The sequence below is a fragment of the Alnus glutinosa genome, chromosome 2 (genome assembly GCF_958979055.1).
Source record: "Alnus glutinosa chromosome 2, dhAlnGlut1.1, whole genome shotgun sequence".
NCBI classification, from domain to species: Eukaryota; Viridiplantae; Streptophyta; class Magnoliopsida; order Fagales; family Betulaceae; genus Alnus; species Alnus glutinosa.
Window position 1 is genome coordinate 17,652,978 of NC_084887.1, and position 18,334 is coordinate 17,671,311.

The 18,334-nt window shown below is 35.0% G+C and overlaps 1 protein-coding gene across 1 annotated transcript; it reads right to left on the bottom strand.

Annotated features, from left to right (window-relative positions):
• Nucleotides 1-1,919: 1,919 nt before the first annotated feature.
• LOC133861418 (mitogen-activated protein kinase 20-like) lies at nt 1,920-10,893 on the bottom strand. Its single transcript, XM_062297211.1, has 10 exons — nt 10,430-10,893; nt 8,392-8,800; nt 7,784-7,911; nt 7,566-7,625; nt 4,758-4,907; nt 4,501-4,656; nt 4,104-4,315; nt 3,887-3,988; nt 2,678-2,847; nt 1,920-2,582 (listed from the first exon to the last, which is right to left on the bottom strand). Exons 1-10 carry the CDS (start codon nt 10,451-10,453, stop codon nt 2,158-2,160), a joined length of 1,836 nt encoding a protein of 611 aa, XP_062153195.1. The 5' UTR covers nt 10,454-10,893; the 3' UTR covers nt 1,920-2,157.
• Nucleotides 10,894-18,334: the final 7,441 nt, after the last annotated feature.

The following is an 18,334-nucleotide window of genomic DNA, read 5'->3' on the forward strand; positions in this document are numbered from 1 at the left end:
ATTAGTTTTAAACCAAATAAAAGAAGGCATAATTTAAAAAATAGAAAATAAAATGTAGTATTAGTGTGGCAGTGTATAATAATCTGATACACGAACCAACAACCTCCCCCTCCTATTGAGTTGTATAGTTATGCAATGTTCACGAATTTATAAAAAATGTTAAATACTACAGTCTCATCTCACCTCCATTTTACTGAGCTGATGTGGTCATCAGTTTTTAGATTTTTTTTTTAATTTATTTTTTTTAATAATGGTTGATCTAGAGGCTGATGGCTATGTACTGCCACATCAACCCAGTAAAATTGAGATACAATGAGGGTGTAGTATGTAATATCGCTTGAATTTATTACTGTGTACAGCTGAAAGAATCTTTTTGGTATTTTTATGTATAATTAAACCGCTCCAAATCTTAATTGCTCAGGAAAAAAAAAAAATGAAGAAGAAGATGATAAAACCATCTTAATTTGTTAAAACATCTTACACTTGGGCCATGCTAGGTAAGCAGAATGAGAAAATGAATAGCTATTACTAAAAATGGAAGAAGATGGAATGTAATAGCTATTCATACTCCTTAATTTGATTGTAATACTGAAATAAAACTTGAATTGTAATCAAATTTACTAAAACACCTAATAATACAATTCTAAATTATATAATTTTGATGGATTTTTTTTTTTTAATAGAAATGAATTAATATCATGAAGGTCTTAGATGAGGCTCTTGAGCGAGAGCTCAACCTTGAGTTTAAGCAGTGTTGCTCGAGCCCAATAACCTCTTCTAGACCCTTTTGATGTTCTACATTGCTTCAAGATGAATCGGGTAGGACTAGTGACCCAATTAGCCTTTCGAACCGATTTGGCATCAACCGTCTGGATTGATCATGTGCATTTAAAAAGCCACTATTCGGGGTAGAGAACTGTCGACTCAACCGAGATTGTCCACTCTGACAACGTCATTTGCCCCGACAACATGATCAAGTGACTCTGGTTCCTTGTTCCATACAGACTTTAGAAAAGTTTTGGGAACCTATCATTTGTCAACAAGTTTTTTGCCTTAATGGTAGCTCTGTTGAAGCTCAAAACTTAGGGCAATGGGCCCTTTTTTTTTTTCTTTTTTTCTTTTTTTTGTAAAACAAGTCGAGTCAGGTTTGGCTTGGCATGATCGATTTGGATTAGTTTGCGAACCTTGATTGTCCATTTGGACTAAGGCTGCCAATTTTTTATATGACCTCCGAACACAACATGACATTAAAGAGTTAATGTTTAGCATAAACAGGTTCGGGACATAAACAAGTCAACCCACTTGACCTGTAAGTTGACTCGTTTATGAAATTATATATATGTTTTATTATATAATAAATACAGGTTGAAACAGGTCAAATGTGTCGTATTTGGATTGAAACAGGTCGTGATAAGTCATTCGCAGGTTGTTTTTGGATTAAATGTTTTGACCCATTTAAATAAAAGGTCGTATTCAGGTTGACCCTTAACGGGTTGGCAGGTCAAACGGGTTGACCCAAATTTTACCCCTGCTAAACCCAAATTGACAGCCCTAAAATTTATTTTGGACAAGGCCCTTCTTATTTTCATTTTTCAAGTTTAAAAAAAAAAAAAAAATGTTTATATAGACTTTCGGGTAAAAAACACCGCACGAGACCAAAACTAATTGACCCAATATCTCTTTTGTTTATTGCACCACTACTGCCAACCTTTCAACCCACACATGGCGGCCGCAAATGGCAGCCATTCCCACCGCCATTCACTGTGGCGGCCTCGAAGGAGGGCGCCCCTCAATTAATAACTGCTTAGGGGGCCCAAAAAAAAAAAAAAAGAGATATCAATTTATAACATGTCACAAACAATGTGAGCTTGAAAATATGGCCTTACTGAATCCAGCCATAACTATTCAAGGTTAAGTAGTTAGGAGGAAGAGGAAGAAGCTTGTATAAAATTGAAAATATAATTTGACTAGAATACAGTTTGGCGTGAAATATACTAATAGCGTCTAACACAACAATAGAAAGCTGGCTCTTTCGAGTTTCAAGGAAATCACTCCCTCACCTCATTCTTTTTACACAGCCCTGGGTTCTTAACCCCCCCGGCATTCCATAGAAAGAAAGAGCCTTCCTCTGCATGTATTACATCATTTTGACAAAATTTAATACATCTTTGTCATACCATACTGAAGAGTCCCAACCTTTCTGTGAGTAGCTGCAGTTGCTGCAGCGGCAGAAGCAGCACTAATCCCACTATATTGAGCCGTTGCTTGCAGCAAGTTTGTGTCTATACCTATTCGATCGTCAATGTGTTCTACCTTGGTCACGCCAGCCCGTGTCATAAAAAAAGGGTTGTTGTCAATGTTAATAGCTATGTCTGGTGCTAATTTGGCAGCCATGCCAGACTGAGGGGCTTCTGTTTGAGATCTTTCTTGACTTGCCGTGCTAGATTTGCGATAATAATATGCAGAAGGGGCAGCCTGAGGAGGTAGCACTGCACTTCTGATTACCGTTCTTGGGTCATAGGCATCCTTGATGTTTCCATTCTCGTATGGTACAACTGGCCCAACAACTTTTCCAGGTTTGGCTGAACAGAGACAAAATCAGTTGAGAAAAACATGGTCATGAAAGAAAGAGAAAAAGAACAGCCATCATATGATCACAATCGCGGGGAGGGAGTACCCAGTGGAATCCTCTGTGGTGCCTGCATGTTTCTCCCTACATTCATGGGAATTCTGTCAGTATCTCTGGAATTTTTGTTGTATGCATCTTCCGCAGTTTGCCGATCTTTGAAGGAAGCAATATTTGATTGCTCTTTGGGAGGGATTGTATTTGAATGTACAATTGTGGACCTGTGAAATATCATTGAAAACGAAAATTCAATTTCACAACCACACAATCTACAAGTAAAATTAGCATGGAGTGTGTCAGACTTGGACATGAAATCTATGCTCTAATAATGCAGCCGCAATCCAAATTATGTCCTTGCATGGTATTAAGGGCATCCAAATAGGTAAATCAAAACCACATCCCACCCCTATCTCATCATGTGTTTCCAAAAGATATAGTGGGGGGAGGGGGGAGAATATGTTGTATCAATTTATCTGTGTAACATATACTGTACAGGCACAAGTGCAAAGACAAATATATATACATTTAAACATTTGTGAGACTTCTATTAAAACACACCTAAATACTTGTTAAATTCTAACACTAACATTGTTTACTTTATATAGTATGAAACATAAGTAATACTATTTAGTAGACTGTTATACGACAACCATACAACTTTATGATGGGAGTGAAAATTAGCCATTAAATCAGCTCTTGTAAAAGAAAAAGAAAAAGAAAAAAAAATAGCTGATTTTAACTGCCACGTCACAAAGTTGTATGACAGTAATACAACAGTCTATTAAATAGCATTTGATGTAGGACAGATTAATCGGAAGAAATAAATCAAGAACTCAAGAGGTAGAAGAAGCAGAAATCAAGAGAGAAAGGAAGAAGAAAGCCAAGAGAGAGAGAGAGAGAGAACATAGGGAGAAGACAATAGCGGCGCACACTCAATTTTTCATTCATTATCCACTGCCTATTACAAGTGAACATTATGCTTAAATAGATTCATAGACTAAACCTTAACCCTAATCCTAACCCTAATATGACTAAGGGCCAAGCCCATTATTGGATTACACATTAATTAAATTAACTAATATGACTAACTTTGGGCCAAGCCCATAATTAAATAAAAATAAAACTAAATACTTTAAAATAAACTAAAGGTCCAATTTATTCCACATCAGCATTACTCATAAAACATATAACAGAAGTTGCAGAGAACTAATTGACTTTGTTTATAGTTTTCAATGAAATGCAGCGAAGGAATGTATTTACCTAGGAAGAGAGACGTGCTTTCTTTCAAGCGGAATTACTGGCCCGCTCTTATTACCATTTTCCTCAAGATATGCAAATTGCTTTCGAAATTGATCAACAGCACTGTAAAGAATATGCAAGGGAAATCAGTAGAAAGTAGGCAGAAAGATCTAACCCATTGTATGATAGGAAAAAAAATAAAAAAGACAAATTGGAAAGTAATAAAGATAGTTAGAACCTTGGATAGAGAAAATTAGTCCTCTCAGTCCCATTCATGTAGTCTTTCAATAGTTGAGGATGGTACTCTAGAATTTCCCGGAAAATTAGTTCCCTTATGTCCTCCTTTGTGACCCTTCGCCTCTCAAATTCAAACTCCATCTTTGTAATAGGCTGGCAGGAAGGTTCCCTTTCAACTTTTGAAAGTCCCTTGAAGTAAGGATCGGCCAGTGCCTGATATAACACCAAAACATAAAGAATGATGCATTAAGAAATTTTTTTTATAAGCAAGAAAAAAAATGTATCAAGGAAGCATATGCTAGATGCACCAATATAATGCTTAATTCCACATTTTTAGCTGCAAAGGAAAAGCAACTGTTAAGGCACACGTGGAAATGGCATTATGCAATGAAACAAACCTCTTCTGCAGTAGGCCGGTCTTTTGGATCAAAGGCAAGCAATCTTTCTAATAGTCGTAGTGCTAAAGGATCGGCATTTGGAAATTTTTGTTCAAATGGCACTAGCTGTTTTTTCCTCATGCTAGTTAAGTATCTCCTTGCCTTCTCATTACGAACCTGCAAACAGAAGAAATTTATAGTACAAGCATAGTTTAAGAACAATATTTAAATTGAGTAAGATGAACCACTGATACACAGAAGGGGAAAAGCTTGCCTACCCGAGAAATGGTATCTAATGAAGGTGTCCCGAGCAAATCAGTCATCAAATCCAACTGATGTACAACATTTTTTCCAGGGAAAAGTGGCTTCCCAGTTAATACCTCAGCAAATATGCAGCCTATACTCCATATATCAATTGCCGGTGTATACTGCATCCAGATGTCATATAATTTTAGTGTAAGCATAATGAGTTTGAATTATACAAAGAACTAGAGCTGGATGTCTGAAGAATTACCAGAACAAGCATAGTCCACAACATCCAAATACAGTATAATATATTGAAATGCCACAATAGAAACTTCACTGTTACTACTTTCTTATGCAAATATGTGATAGTTTAGAAGATTCATGACATCTCTGGTTCACTAAGATTTAGCTTACACACTTTGTTTTGATATTGTTGTACCATGATTCTGACATCTTTATTAGTTGTCACCGTGCATGGTTTCGGTCATAATTTTTGCTACTTTCAATGTATTTCCCAGTATCCCTCTCACAGCAGTACAATAATGCAATCTTCATCCGTAATTCTATCAAGCCATAATCCTTTCACATCTCAAAACTTTCCCTAACTGAGACATGGTAAAGTGAACCAAAACTGATTCCACAAGCTTCGACACTTTTTCATGCAGAAATGACCTTCCCTACTCGCAAGAATGCAGAAGATCCTTACATATCCATACCTCATCAAACCCATAGGGACCAAGTTTACTTTGCAGCTGAAGACGCAATGAAGAAAACCGAGGGGCCTACTTGTTAAATAAGTCTATCAAACATGACTAAGAGGGGAAATGCTTGCTGGGGGACACTCATCCGTCCCCCAGCACCCATTTATAATAAAAAACAATTTTTTTTATTAAAAAGAGACTCACAGGGGACGGATGAGTGTCCCCTGTGTAGCAAGGCTCGACTAAGAGTGTTAAAACTAAATTTCTTCAGGTATTATCCTGACTTCCATAGGGAAGACATTGTTTTGATCTGAATTACTAAAGGCAGTTTGTTTATTTAATTTTAACTCCAATATTCTACCTATTCAAACAGAAAGGATGGCAGCACATTTAGTGGCCTTCAGCTCATGAAAGGTTTGAATAATTATGAGAAATGTCAGCTGCACATCAAGTTGAAGGGGATGACTCCACTATACCACAATGGTGACATGAGATTTCATCTTCTTACTAGTTCAATATCATAAGACAAATTAACAACCAGTCATCTAGTGAAATGCCACAAAATTCACCCATCTTTCTATTTTTCACTTTCAATAATCATTGCAAGCTTTCCCCACACTCATTTTACATCAATAAAGAACATCACATCTTTTGAGGTCATACATCTTAACTCATGCACCAATTTTCATTCAAAGAAAAAGTTAATTAAAACTTATAGACAGAAAGTAAACTGCTAAAAATGTCATGAGTTCCAAAGATCAACTTATCTTGCTCACTGTTATATCAATACTTATCTTAAAACTTAAGTTGATAGGAAATGGTGAGTGAGGCTCAAACTCCCTCTCAACAAGTGAGGCCCAACATATAAAATATTAAACAGAAATGAGAGGTAAATTATGAAGTCAAGGTTTCAAATCAAGATATTGGCATACCATTTTAAATCACCACTTATCCCAAAAGCTTACGCAAATAAAAAATGATTAAATATCATTTCATTAATATTTTGATACTCAAACACTACGAAGGCATACAGAGGAGACAAATGTAGTCATATAGCCCAAGAAACCGGTCAAAAAATTAAAAGATTAGAATCTGGTTGGAGGAAATACAATAACTAAATAAACCACCTTGCGCTAGTTTCATGGAACATCAAGGAGAGGAAAATAAGGATATCTCTGTTTTATACCTTTGTTTTTTTTATAAGTAAATAATTTTTTTAATAAGTAATTGGCCATAAGGGAAAGGGAAGATTCAAACTAGTGACCTCCACTTTATGAGGCAGGATTTCCAACTGATTGAGTTACCTTTTAGGGTCAATTACTTTTTTTAAAAAATAAAAAAATAAAAAAAAATAAAAAAAGAAGGGTTTTGAAATTTATTAAAAAGTGCACAACCCAGGTACGTAGGAATTATAAAAGAAGAATACCTAACCAGAAAAAGACAGAAGATCAAGAAAAACAGGAAAATTAGACATATGAAAACAGTAATAAGTAGTTGTCCATTGGTAAAGGGTTACGAATAAAATGGCTTTTAGCTCTCCACCACCGTCCTCTCACAATCTTTAAAATTTTGATAATTTCTTTTTTTTCCCATATACACCACATTTCTTTTAATTCTCTTTTTTTTTCTTTTTGATAAGTATTTCTTTTACTTCTCTTTATAGGAATGAATTTCTTTGCAAATAGAATCCTAACTACTAGGAAGCTACTGGAAAGCTTTGCAGATTCTATTCTGGAAAACATTTTCCCGTAAGCACAAATAGCAACTTACTGGCTTATCAATGTGCTTTGAGATATTGAAGGAAGGAAAATTTGTATAAATGGAGGGTATAATACCTTCATCATTTTAGGCTCTTTCCTTTTGCTGACCCATACTTGATAAGACTCATGCAGATCCCAAAAAATTTGAAATTTAAAAAAAAAAAATCATAATGACAATAACTTTTTGGCAAAAAATTAAAGAAAATATTCTCCATTGAAACAAACACACCCTTAAAGACCAAAATTCCAATGAAATATGTTATATGGATCTCCTTGAAGCTTTCTTTGACTAAAATGAGCACATAGATGGATCAATCAAGAGTGCTACAATCTGCTACATTGGTCTTTAAAACGCTCAATAAAATATTTAGTGTCTTACCTTTGAGAAAAATGATCCACACAGCTCTGGAGCTCTATACCATCTTGTAGCAACATAGTCCTGCAGATTTGAGATAAAAATTCCTTGGAAGTGTCACACTCTACTTCCAAAATGGATATGAAAAGCAAATTTGATATCATACAATACACAAAAATAGTGCAGTGATTAAAAGATTAAATGAAAAAACATCACAGATATAATATTCTTTAATGGCATACCGTCCAAAATATTGTTGTGGGCGTATCACCGAATGCGACTCTTGCTAAACCAAAATCACAGATTTTAAGTTTACAGTTTGCATTTGCCAATATGTTCTTCGGTTTTAAATCTCGATGGTAGACATTTGCTGCACCCATGTAGCCAAATATCAGATATAAACACATTCTACAAAGCCCTAACGCGCCCCCCCCCCCCCCCCCCCCCCCCCCAAAAAAAAAAAAAAAAAAAAAAAAAAAAAAAAAAAAAAACCCATAAGGTTCAAGGAAAACAGATGATATTTGAAATTCAGGGAATCAAGCATTGTACATGGGAACTATTTCCCAAACATAAGGGAAGAATTGAAAGTGATGGCTATAAGAAGGTTGTAGCCAGCCTAAATTACTCAAATGTTAGAATGAATCTAATGATATTGTCCTACCTCTGAGCACGTGCACAGAGAGAGAGAGAGAGAGAGAGAGAGAGAGAGAGAGAGAGAAAGGAATTTATAGTCATAATCTGTTAAGACTACAATAGTAATATTAGTTTTTAAGAGTTTTGCTTTATCTTAAGATTTAGAAAAGTCAAGATCAAAGGTAAAGGTACCAAGCAATTAGGTTAAAACTAGTACCAGTGTGAATATACTTCAATGCACGTAGTAGCTGGTATAGGAAAAACTGATAGTGTTCTCGAGTCAGGTCATCATTGGCTTTGATGACTTGATGAAGATCTGACTCCATGAGCTCAAAAACAACATAAATATCTTTAAAGTCCCTTCTCGAGGGTGGAAGCATAATGTGTTTAATTTCAACAATGTCAGGATGTCGTAGAAGTCTGAGCAGCTTTATCTCACGAAGAATACGCGCAGCATCAGATATGTGTTCAAATATATCATGTATTTTCTTTATGGCCACTTTTTCACCGGTATGTGTGTCAATTGCTGAGCAAACAACACCATAACTTCCTTTCCCAATAACTTCCTGAATTTTGTATCTATTGGCATCACCATATTCGGAGAAAAAGTCCATCTCAGTTAAATTCTGTGGCATAGAAAAAGCCAGATAAGACGCATAAATAAGGTGGTATAAGAGAAACAAATATATGATTTTATAGAAAATAATGAATATAACATTGAAGCACATAAATTCTGAAAATCTATTTTGAATTGACAGGAAACAAGACAATGGAGAAGAAGATAATCCACAGACTCCCCACTCCTCTTACATGTACAATACCAGTCAACCACAATAACATCAACAACAAAAAGTTCTAAAAGAAAGAACAGAGATATGAAGCAACTCCGCCAACCAAAAGTTTATATAGAGCTTGGCACACATCCAAAGCATGCCCAATGATATACAGCAGATGTTGTGAAGTAAGATCGCATCTAATAAAACATAATTCTATGCTCATACTAATGCAAAATTCATTCAGCTCCAGTCAACCACAATAACATCAACAACAAAAAGTTCTAAAAGAAAGAACAGAGAGATGAAGCAACTCTGCCAACCAAAAGTTTATTTAGAGCTTGGCACACATCCAAAGCATGCCCAATGATATAAAGCAGACATTGTGAAGTAAGATCACATCTAATAAACCATAATTCCATGCTCATACTAACTAACGTAAAATTCATTAAAAATTCTTTAGATTGCAAGTTACATCTGCTAATATGGTACTAAACCATATTTTAATAGGTAAACAGTAATAAGTTTCATAAAATTAATTGAAATGTTAATCCGGTTATGCCTTATCCATATTACAAACTTTCCATCCTGGTATACATTACCCTCAGATTACACTCACTCCCACAGATGCAAACATTTTATGGTAAAAAGAATCAGAACAGCTGCTCAATAATTATATACGGCTTGTATGAATCAGCTTCTAATTGTTAGGAAGAATGACAACGCTTAAATTACCAGCAAATACCTACAATTTTCTACTTATGGCACTATTCCGTTGATCTTAGAAGCCAGAATATGATAAAAATCCATGAGTTCAGGCGTTGGAAAAATCAAAACCAACCAAAAAGTAAAAGAACACAGGAAATTACAGAAAAGAATAAATAAACAAATAACGAAAACTGATACAGAATAACCCAAAATTTGAAGGGGAAAAAGAACTATTCCCTCGGTGAAGTATCTCTTTCAGAGAGAGATACAAAGAGAGGAATAAATAAAGTGGCATCTAACAATAAGAGAAGCATAAGAATTAACTTCAGGAGATAGCATTCCAGAATAAGAATGAAACCCACTTCTTTCAAAAGCGAAATCCGCATTAACTATTGCCCCCGTTATCCATTACCATCATAACGCAAAACAAAAATAAAAAGGCAAAAAGCATTAAAATTTGCAATAAGAAGCTAAAAACGTTCAAATGAAAGGCAGCACCAGTCAAATATAGAGAAAAAAAAATACCCAACAAATCCCATTAACACCATCAAACAAGTATCCTTTCAAAGCTCAATCCGCACAAAGACCCTAATTTTTAAATAAACTCGTATACAAACATTTCCACAATGATCATTTTCCCACAGAATTACCTTTACAAAACATTAAAAATTCAATATTTATTTTGAATCCCACAACCCAACAAACATACACACAAATAGAAACTCAAATCCAATACCCATGATTTTTCATACAAAACACGGAATTACCAATCACCTTTTTTCTGTGATCTTGCTGCATTTTTAGGCACACCCAGAACCCAGTTTCCAAGAACTTTCAGCCAAAACCTCTTCACCAATAGAGATCAGGCACAGACAGAGAAAACCCAGGTCTCAAACTAGTCTGAAAAGCTGAAACTCAGCCACATTTGCCCCACCTACCCCTGCTCCGGATGACAAGCCCACGGTCCCACCTTATTCTTCTTCCTCCAAACCCCTTCACGCAACATAGAAGAGTCCAACCCAACAGCAACAAATCCCTCATGCACATACACCTTGCTCTCCAACCCCAAATCCTCACACCACAAGCAACACACAATGATAAATAAACGCTATCATATACCACCCAAACTCATCATTGGAAGCCGAAAAAGAGAGATAGAGAGAGGGCTTCCGAGGCTGAGAGATCTACAACACCGACAAAATTTGTGAGAGAGAGAGAGAGAGGAAAAGTGTGGGGGGGGGGAGAGAGAGAGGTATATACGGCACAAATCTAGGGGGTGAAAGGTGAGGGGTAGTTTTGGTATTTTAGCGTATTCTATTAATCTGAAACGTATGAATACGGATATGGAGGTGGGATACTTTAGTGGCAACCGCTGTAATTCTGTGGAGATTTAGGGGTGGTTAGGTGGGCCTGATCTCTCATGGAGAATTGGGGAGGAAGTTGGACACGTCATCTCAACACGTGGCGAGTCCGTAGAGGATAAGAGGGAATATTGGGGCGACAACGTGGACAATTCTAATTGGCACGTGCTAAAAAAGTTTTGAAAACTATTTCCAAGAATTACATAAAAAAGCCTTATGAACTAACAATTAATTTTAGATTATATCATGTACATTAATGTAATCCATTAAATTATTAAAATTTGCAAAAAAAAAAAATGTCACTTTTATCGAAATATTTGTATAATACTTTTATTTAATTAAAAACTAAAATAAAAAATTGTTTTTAATAAAATAAAAATAATTTTAAAAAACTATTAATATAAAACTAAAAAGTTAAAGAAATTTAAACTTAAAAAATTAAAAATTTTCCTTCTTTTTTCTTTTTTCTTTTTATTAAAAAAAGAGAATAGTTTTTTTTTTTTTCCAAGTTTTCAAGAGAATAAGGATATTATAAGAATATTTCGACAAAAATAACATTTTTGGCTAACTTTACTAGTTTGAAAGGTCACATTAAGGCACTTGAAAATTTAAAAAGCTATTTAAACTTAGATGTTAATTCAGAATTTTTTTTTTTATTATTATATATTTTTCCCTTTAAAAAACCATGTCAATGTTGTCTAAATTTGTAAAGATGACATAACAATTCCTCTTAAACCAATCATGTTTAATTACATAATTATGAAAAAAAAAAAAAAAAAAAAGGTCATGTATTCTAGGTCTGCCCTTCTTTAGTTGGGCTAAAAACTAGTAAAAAGGATCACTAGGGGTGAAAATAACCGTCCGCAATAACCGCCCGCTAACCGCTAACCGTCCATAACCGCTAACCGTATAACCGTATAACCGTTAAAACCGCCTAAAAACCGGTAACCGGTAACCGCCTTTCTAAAAACCGCTAACCGCCTTTATAATATTATTATTTTATATATATATATTTATTATTATTTTTTAGATATAAAAACACCAAAATCAAAAACACATCATTTTGAAATTTTAACCTAGACATTAAAAACACAAAAAAAAAACCTAGACTCATCACATTCTCTCGTCTCCCTCTCCACGCCGCCAGCCGGCCCAGCCCCTCAGTGCCCTCACCTCTCAACTCTCTCATGATTCTCATCTCCATTCTCTCAACTCTCTCATGGTTCTCATCTCTATTCTCTCTCGTCTCCCTCTCCAGTCGTTTAACGCAATCTTCGAAGAGAAGCTCCAGGGTGATGGGGAAGAGATCGAGGGCGGTGGAAGCTCTATTGATGGAATTGGAGAGATCGGAACAATAGAGGAGTTGGAGGACGGTTAGTTGCACTGGAGGGACGATTAGCGGTGGAGCACGTGAGAGTGAAGGTAGATCTGGAGTGGTGGTCGTGGTTGGGTAGATCTGGAGCGGTCGTGGTGGTTGGGTAGATCTGGAGTGGTCATTGTTGTTGGATGAGGACTCATCGGAGTCTGAAGTGGTGGTGGTGGCTCGGTCCACGAAGAGGCAGAGGATGACGTCGGCGGTGGAGGTGTCGATTTCCGCACGGCCAAATGTAAAAAAAAAAAAAAAAACGGTTGCCGGTTTTTAACCGCCAACCGGCGGTTTTTTCATAAACGGCAACCGCCTAGGCGGTTGCCGGAGGCGGTTTATGATTTTCAGTAACCGCCTAGGCGGTTACGGTTGGCGGTTTTGGCCAATAACCGCCAACCGCCACCGCCTTTTCACCCCTAAGGATCACCACTCAGTTCACCTAATATATATATTTTTTTATTTTTTTATTTTTTTAAAAAATACAAAACACAAAATACTTGAATATTTGTAACCTCCATTTTCTTCTCTTGTATAATGATGTATATACGGCTTGTATGACTAAGAATTAATTAAGCATGTTTAATTCGCATGTTAGAAAAAGTGTAAATAGCATCACCACTCAATTCACCTAATTAAAAAACTGTAAATTTTATTTTATATTCTCTAAGCATATGCAGTTGATGTATCGTGCTCAATTTATTTGTAATTAATTTTAATTAAAAAATTAAAAATAAATTAAACATGTCCCGTCGAGTGAGTATATTAAAAAAATGAAAAATAACATTTTCCTTTAAAAAAATTAAAAACTAAAACAGCATCATTATTATTTATTTAGTGGTAGAAAAAGGCCTTGCACTGCTAGAAAGATCTGAAAAATATTGACATAAAATATCTTGGGCACCATTATTTAGTGTCGGAAGCTTTTTTTTATTTTATTTTTATTTTTTAAAAGTAGTGTCGGAAGCTTTAACTAATGAATAAGACAATCTTTCTTCAGAGATCTCAAAATAATTTAATTTCCACTGACGTAAGCTAATATTATGAATTGAAATGAATCCAAATATGCGGGCCATCATTTTCTTTCTTTTCTTTTTTTCTTTTTTTTTTTTTAATTCCATAACATAATCATATAATTAAAGAATTCGTCCAAGTAAGTTTTTATACAAATCACGAAGGCCTTTCAAAAGTTATATTATAAAATTAGTCTTTTAATTAATTGTAATTAATACCTGAGGTAGCCTCGATCTCCTTCAATATTTACGTAAACATGCATGTGCGGGTACAATATAAATAATAATTATAAATACACGAATCTTATGGGCAGCAAATAAACAGACGAATATTCCTAATAAAATAAAATAAAATAAAAAGGAAGTAGAAAAAATATTTCTAGAAGATATTTTTTTTATAGTATATATATTTCAATTCAGTGGGTACACGAAAATCAGCCTCGCACCTTCCAACGGGGACGTTTTATCAAACTTGAATTGACTTTGACGGATTTATATTAACAAAGCAAATTAATTAAAATTAAAAAAAGAAACACTAAGGAAACATATTGTTGAGGAGTCAGCATTATTGGGAACTAATATAAATTATTTGAATCTTTTAGGTATAAAGATCGTATATACTTTTCTTATCCTATATCATTGTCGGTAAACTAAATTATTTGGATCTTGTAGGTGTAAGAAATATCTGAACATTTTATGCCTACCCTATTAGTGTATAATGGAAATGACAGAAATTTTTTACAAAGTGGTTTGTAAGAAGAATGTTTTACAACCTACATATAAAATTAATATAAATTGTTTTAATAGCATATATTTCTCACATGTTTTTTTAGGGTCCGTTGAGGTTTGTAATTTCAAAAAGTGCGATTTAAAAATAACGATTTTAAAATGTGCGATTAGAAAATGTGATTTTTAAAAACACAGTTTAGCGTTTGGCAAAATCGTAGTTTAGCCTTTAAAATTGCAGGTTAGCCTTTTAAAATTCTGCATTTTCAAAAAAGCACCAAATTGCTTGTGATTTGAAAAAACAATTTTCTGCGTTTTCAAATCGCAATTTTTTTAAAAACGCAATTCCTAAACGGTTCATTTTCTGCGATTTGGTTTAAAATCGTATTTTTTTACTACGAAATCACAATCTCAAATGCACCCTTAATACCATTAATAAGAAAATATGTGTTTTTCACATGTTTAAATGACACATCACTCTTATATGTGAGTTGTAGAAAATTTCTTATACACCAATTTGTGTAAGAAATTTACGAAGATTTTATACATACCATTTTAGTGTATAAAGGCTTTCACTTATTATGCCATCAATAATGGCTCAAATAGAACATCAATGACGGCTCAAACAAGCTTATCAGAACATCAATGAGAGGCTACATGTATTGTCACTAATTAACCTTGAAATTTTGATTATTCTTATGGGCGTTTGGACGAGAGTAATTTTTTAGTTTATTGAAAATCTTAAAAGATTATTTCGTTTGGTCGCATTAAGTGCACAATTAAGATACTGAAAGGAATATGGACTCCTCCCCAACCCCCTTTTTGTCGTGAACTTAAATTCCTTTCTAGAAAGCTAGGCTAACTCAGAGTCCGTTTGGGTTTGTGATTTCAAAAAGTGCGATTTAAAAATAGTGATTTTAAAATGTGTGATTGAAAAAAGTGATTTTTAAAAACGCAGTTAAGCATTTGGCAAAATCGCAGTTTAGTCTTTAAAATTGTAGGTTAGCCTTTTAAAATACTGCGTTTTCAAAAAAGCATCACATTGCTTGCGATTTGAATAAGCACTTTTTTGCATTTTCAAATCACAATTTTTTAAAAACGAAATTTCCAAACGGTTCATTTTCTGCGATTTAGTTTAAAATCACACTTTTTCTCTATGAAATTGCAATACCAAACGCACCCTCAGTCGAATGGAGAAGGCTTATGAGGATCTTGGGCATATACGAGAAAGCTTCTGGGCAGAAACTAAACTTTCACAAGACCTCAATGTTTTTCAGTAGGAACACGAGCTCGGATCGAAGGCAGGAAATACTTCAACTGTCAGGTTTAAATGAAACTCATAGAATTGATGCTTACCTAGGGTTACCAACCTTTGTGGGCAAATCTCGGCACCAAGTTTTCCAGTCTATCACGGAGAAAGTGATGTCCAAAATGAATAATTGGAAAGTTTGTTTCCTCTCTCAAGCGGGTAAGGAGGTGTTACTAAAAGCAGTGGTACAGGTGGTCCCTACATATTGTATGAGTGTGTTTCAATTGCCAAACTCCTTATGCAAGGAACTCAATGCTTTGATGCAATCCTTCTGGTGGAGGCACATGTCTAAAACATCTAAAATACATTGGATGAGCTGGGAACGAATGAGTAGATCCGAATTTGCTGGGGGTCTTGGCTTTAGGGATTTGGTTATTTTTAACCGAGCTCTTTTAGCCAAACAAGGGTGGCGAATTATGCAAGATCCAAATTCCCTCACAGCTCGAATTCTAAAGGCAAAGTATTTTCCGAACTCTTCTTTCTTGGAGGTTCCCATTGGATCCCGGGTGTCTTACTTATAGAGGAGTGTCTGTAATGCGCGAGAGATACTGAAGCTAGGCCTGCTATGGAGAGTTGGGGATGGAAGATCCATTAAAATTTGGCAAGATAGGTGGCTGCCTATTCCAACTACCTATTCTGTCCAATCTCCTGTTCAGATGTTAAATCCAAATGCGTTGGTTTCAGAGTTGATCAATTCTGAGTTGGGTTGCTGGAAGGGAGATATAATTAAAGGGGTCTTCCGGGAAGAAGAAGCCAGTGTTATTGAGAATATCCCTTTAAGCCCCTGCTTCTCCCTTGATAGGTTAATCTGGAATGGTACTTCTACGGGGGTTTTTTCTGTGAGGAGTGCCTATCACATGGGGAAGGCTGTCGAAGAGAGTTCGGGGGGTCAGTGTTCAAAGGAGTACTCGGACACAGGAGTTTGGAAGAATCTTTGGGCTTTGATGGTGCCAAATGCTGTAAAGTTGTTTGCATGGCGTGCTTGTCATAATATCCTTCCCACTCGTGTCAATTTGTGTCGGAGGAAAGTGTTGGAGAGTAATATGTGTCCCTGCTGTCAAAGGGAACCTGAGACTACCATTCATGCGTTGTGGACATGCCCGGCAGTGCAGGATGTCTGGGGTGGAAAAGGGTCATTTTTCCATAAATGCAATAGTAATGCAACAAGCTTCAAGGGGCTACTGGAGGAGATGGGGAGTAACCTTAGTAAGGCCAATGTTGAATTAATGGTGGTTATTGCAGGTCGTATATGGCTCCGGAGAAATACTTTGGTCTTTGAAGGTGTCTTTATACATCCAAATGAAGTCTATGCTGAGGCAAGGGTGTCACTTAAGGAATTTCATAGATGTAATACACAGGAGATATTACCTCCAACTGGTGGAGTTGACCTTTGTCCGGCTAGGCAGCAAAGATGGTCTCCCCCTCCAACAGGTTTGATTAAAATCAATTGGGACGCTGCCCTTAACATCAAGGAGGGGTGCATTGGCATGGGGATTGTTGCTAGGAACTGTATGGGTGAAGTCATGGGAGCTAAAAGTGTAATAAGACCAATTATGGTTGACCCAAAGATAGCGGAAGCAATGGCAGCACTATGGACAGTTTTGTTTTGTAAGGAGGTCGGTTTCATCGATGTCATTATAGAAGGGGATGCGGCACATGTCGTAAATGAGATAAATTCTCCTCCTCCATATCTTTCTAACACTGGGCAGTTTACTGAGAGTATTATTAAGGAAATAAAGGGGCTCCGTCCTGTTAAATTTAATCATGTTCATAGAGAACTTAATGGTGCAGCACATGCCTTAGCAAAGGTAGCGGCAGAGCAGAAGATGAACATGGAATGGTTAGAAGAAAGTCCTGTATGCATTTCTAATATTATTGATAGGGAAATGGTTTTGTCTCTAGATTCCACGCTGGTTTTGGGATCAATTGTATTGATGTTTTGATTTATAATGTGATGAGATTTTCGTTCAAAAAAAAAAAAAAAAGGTAGGATTATACATTCTCATAGCCTTGGCGTGTTTGAGATTGTGATTTTATATGCAAAAAATTGTTATTTTAAATCAAATTACAGAAAATAAATCGTTTGCCAATTTTATTTTTAAAAAATTGCGATTTGAAAACGCAAAAAATTACTTTTTCAAATTGCAGGCAAAGTGACAATTTTTTGAAAACGCAGGACTTTAAAGGTTAACCTGCAAATTTTAAATGTCAAACTCCAATTTTGCCAAACGCTTTTAAAAATTACTTTTTCAAATCGTACATTTTTTTAATCGCACTTTTTGAATTCGCAAACCCAAATATACTCTTAAGAATGTTCTCATTTTTTTTTTTTTTTGTTAAGTGACAAGAATGTTCATACCCTATGGCTTCGTTTGATTCATGGAATAGCTCCCGGAATGAAATAACTATTCCAATAGAATAATCATTCTTTTATTTGATAGGAGTCTATTCCTTATAATAGTTAGAAGATGAATAAACTACATTTTCCAGAAAAAACCACTCATATTATTTTCTATTTTCTATCAAACTTACAAAAAAGAAAAAGAAAAAAAAAGTGAAAAGTACACATAATCCCCTCAAATTACCACCTCATTGTCAACGTCTCCACAAACTATTAATTGTGTCAATACCCCCCTCTCAAACTATCAAAACATGTTAATGTTATCCCTAATGACAAAAATACTCTTTAAAAAATTATTATTATTTTTTAAAAAAACAAAAACTATTTTTTTAAAAAAATTTATATAAAATAATAAAAATTTATACAAAAAATAAAAATAAAAACGGTTTTTTTTTTTTTGGTTTTTTCCTTAAATTTTTTTAAATTTAATTTATTTTTAATTTGTTTTCGGAAAAGGTTTTTTTATTTTTTTATTTTTTAGTTTGACCTTTTTTTTTTCGAATTTA

Coding starts and splice junctions, on each gene's coding strand:
- LOC133861418 (XM_062297211.1), bottom strand. CDS start 10,453: ATGCAGCAAGATCACAGAAAAAAG. Junction 4,908..7,565: donor GTGGATCATTTTTCTCAAAG/GTAAGACACTAA, acceptor ATCTGGATGCAG/TATACACCGGCAATTGATAT. Junction 4,657..4,757: donor CATTAGATACCATTTCTCGG/GTAGGCAAGCTT, acceptor TTCTGTTTGCAG/GTTCGTAATGAGAAGGCAAG.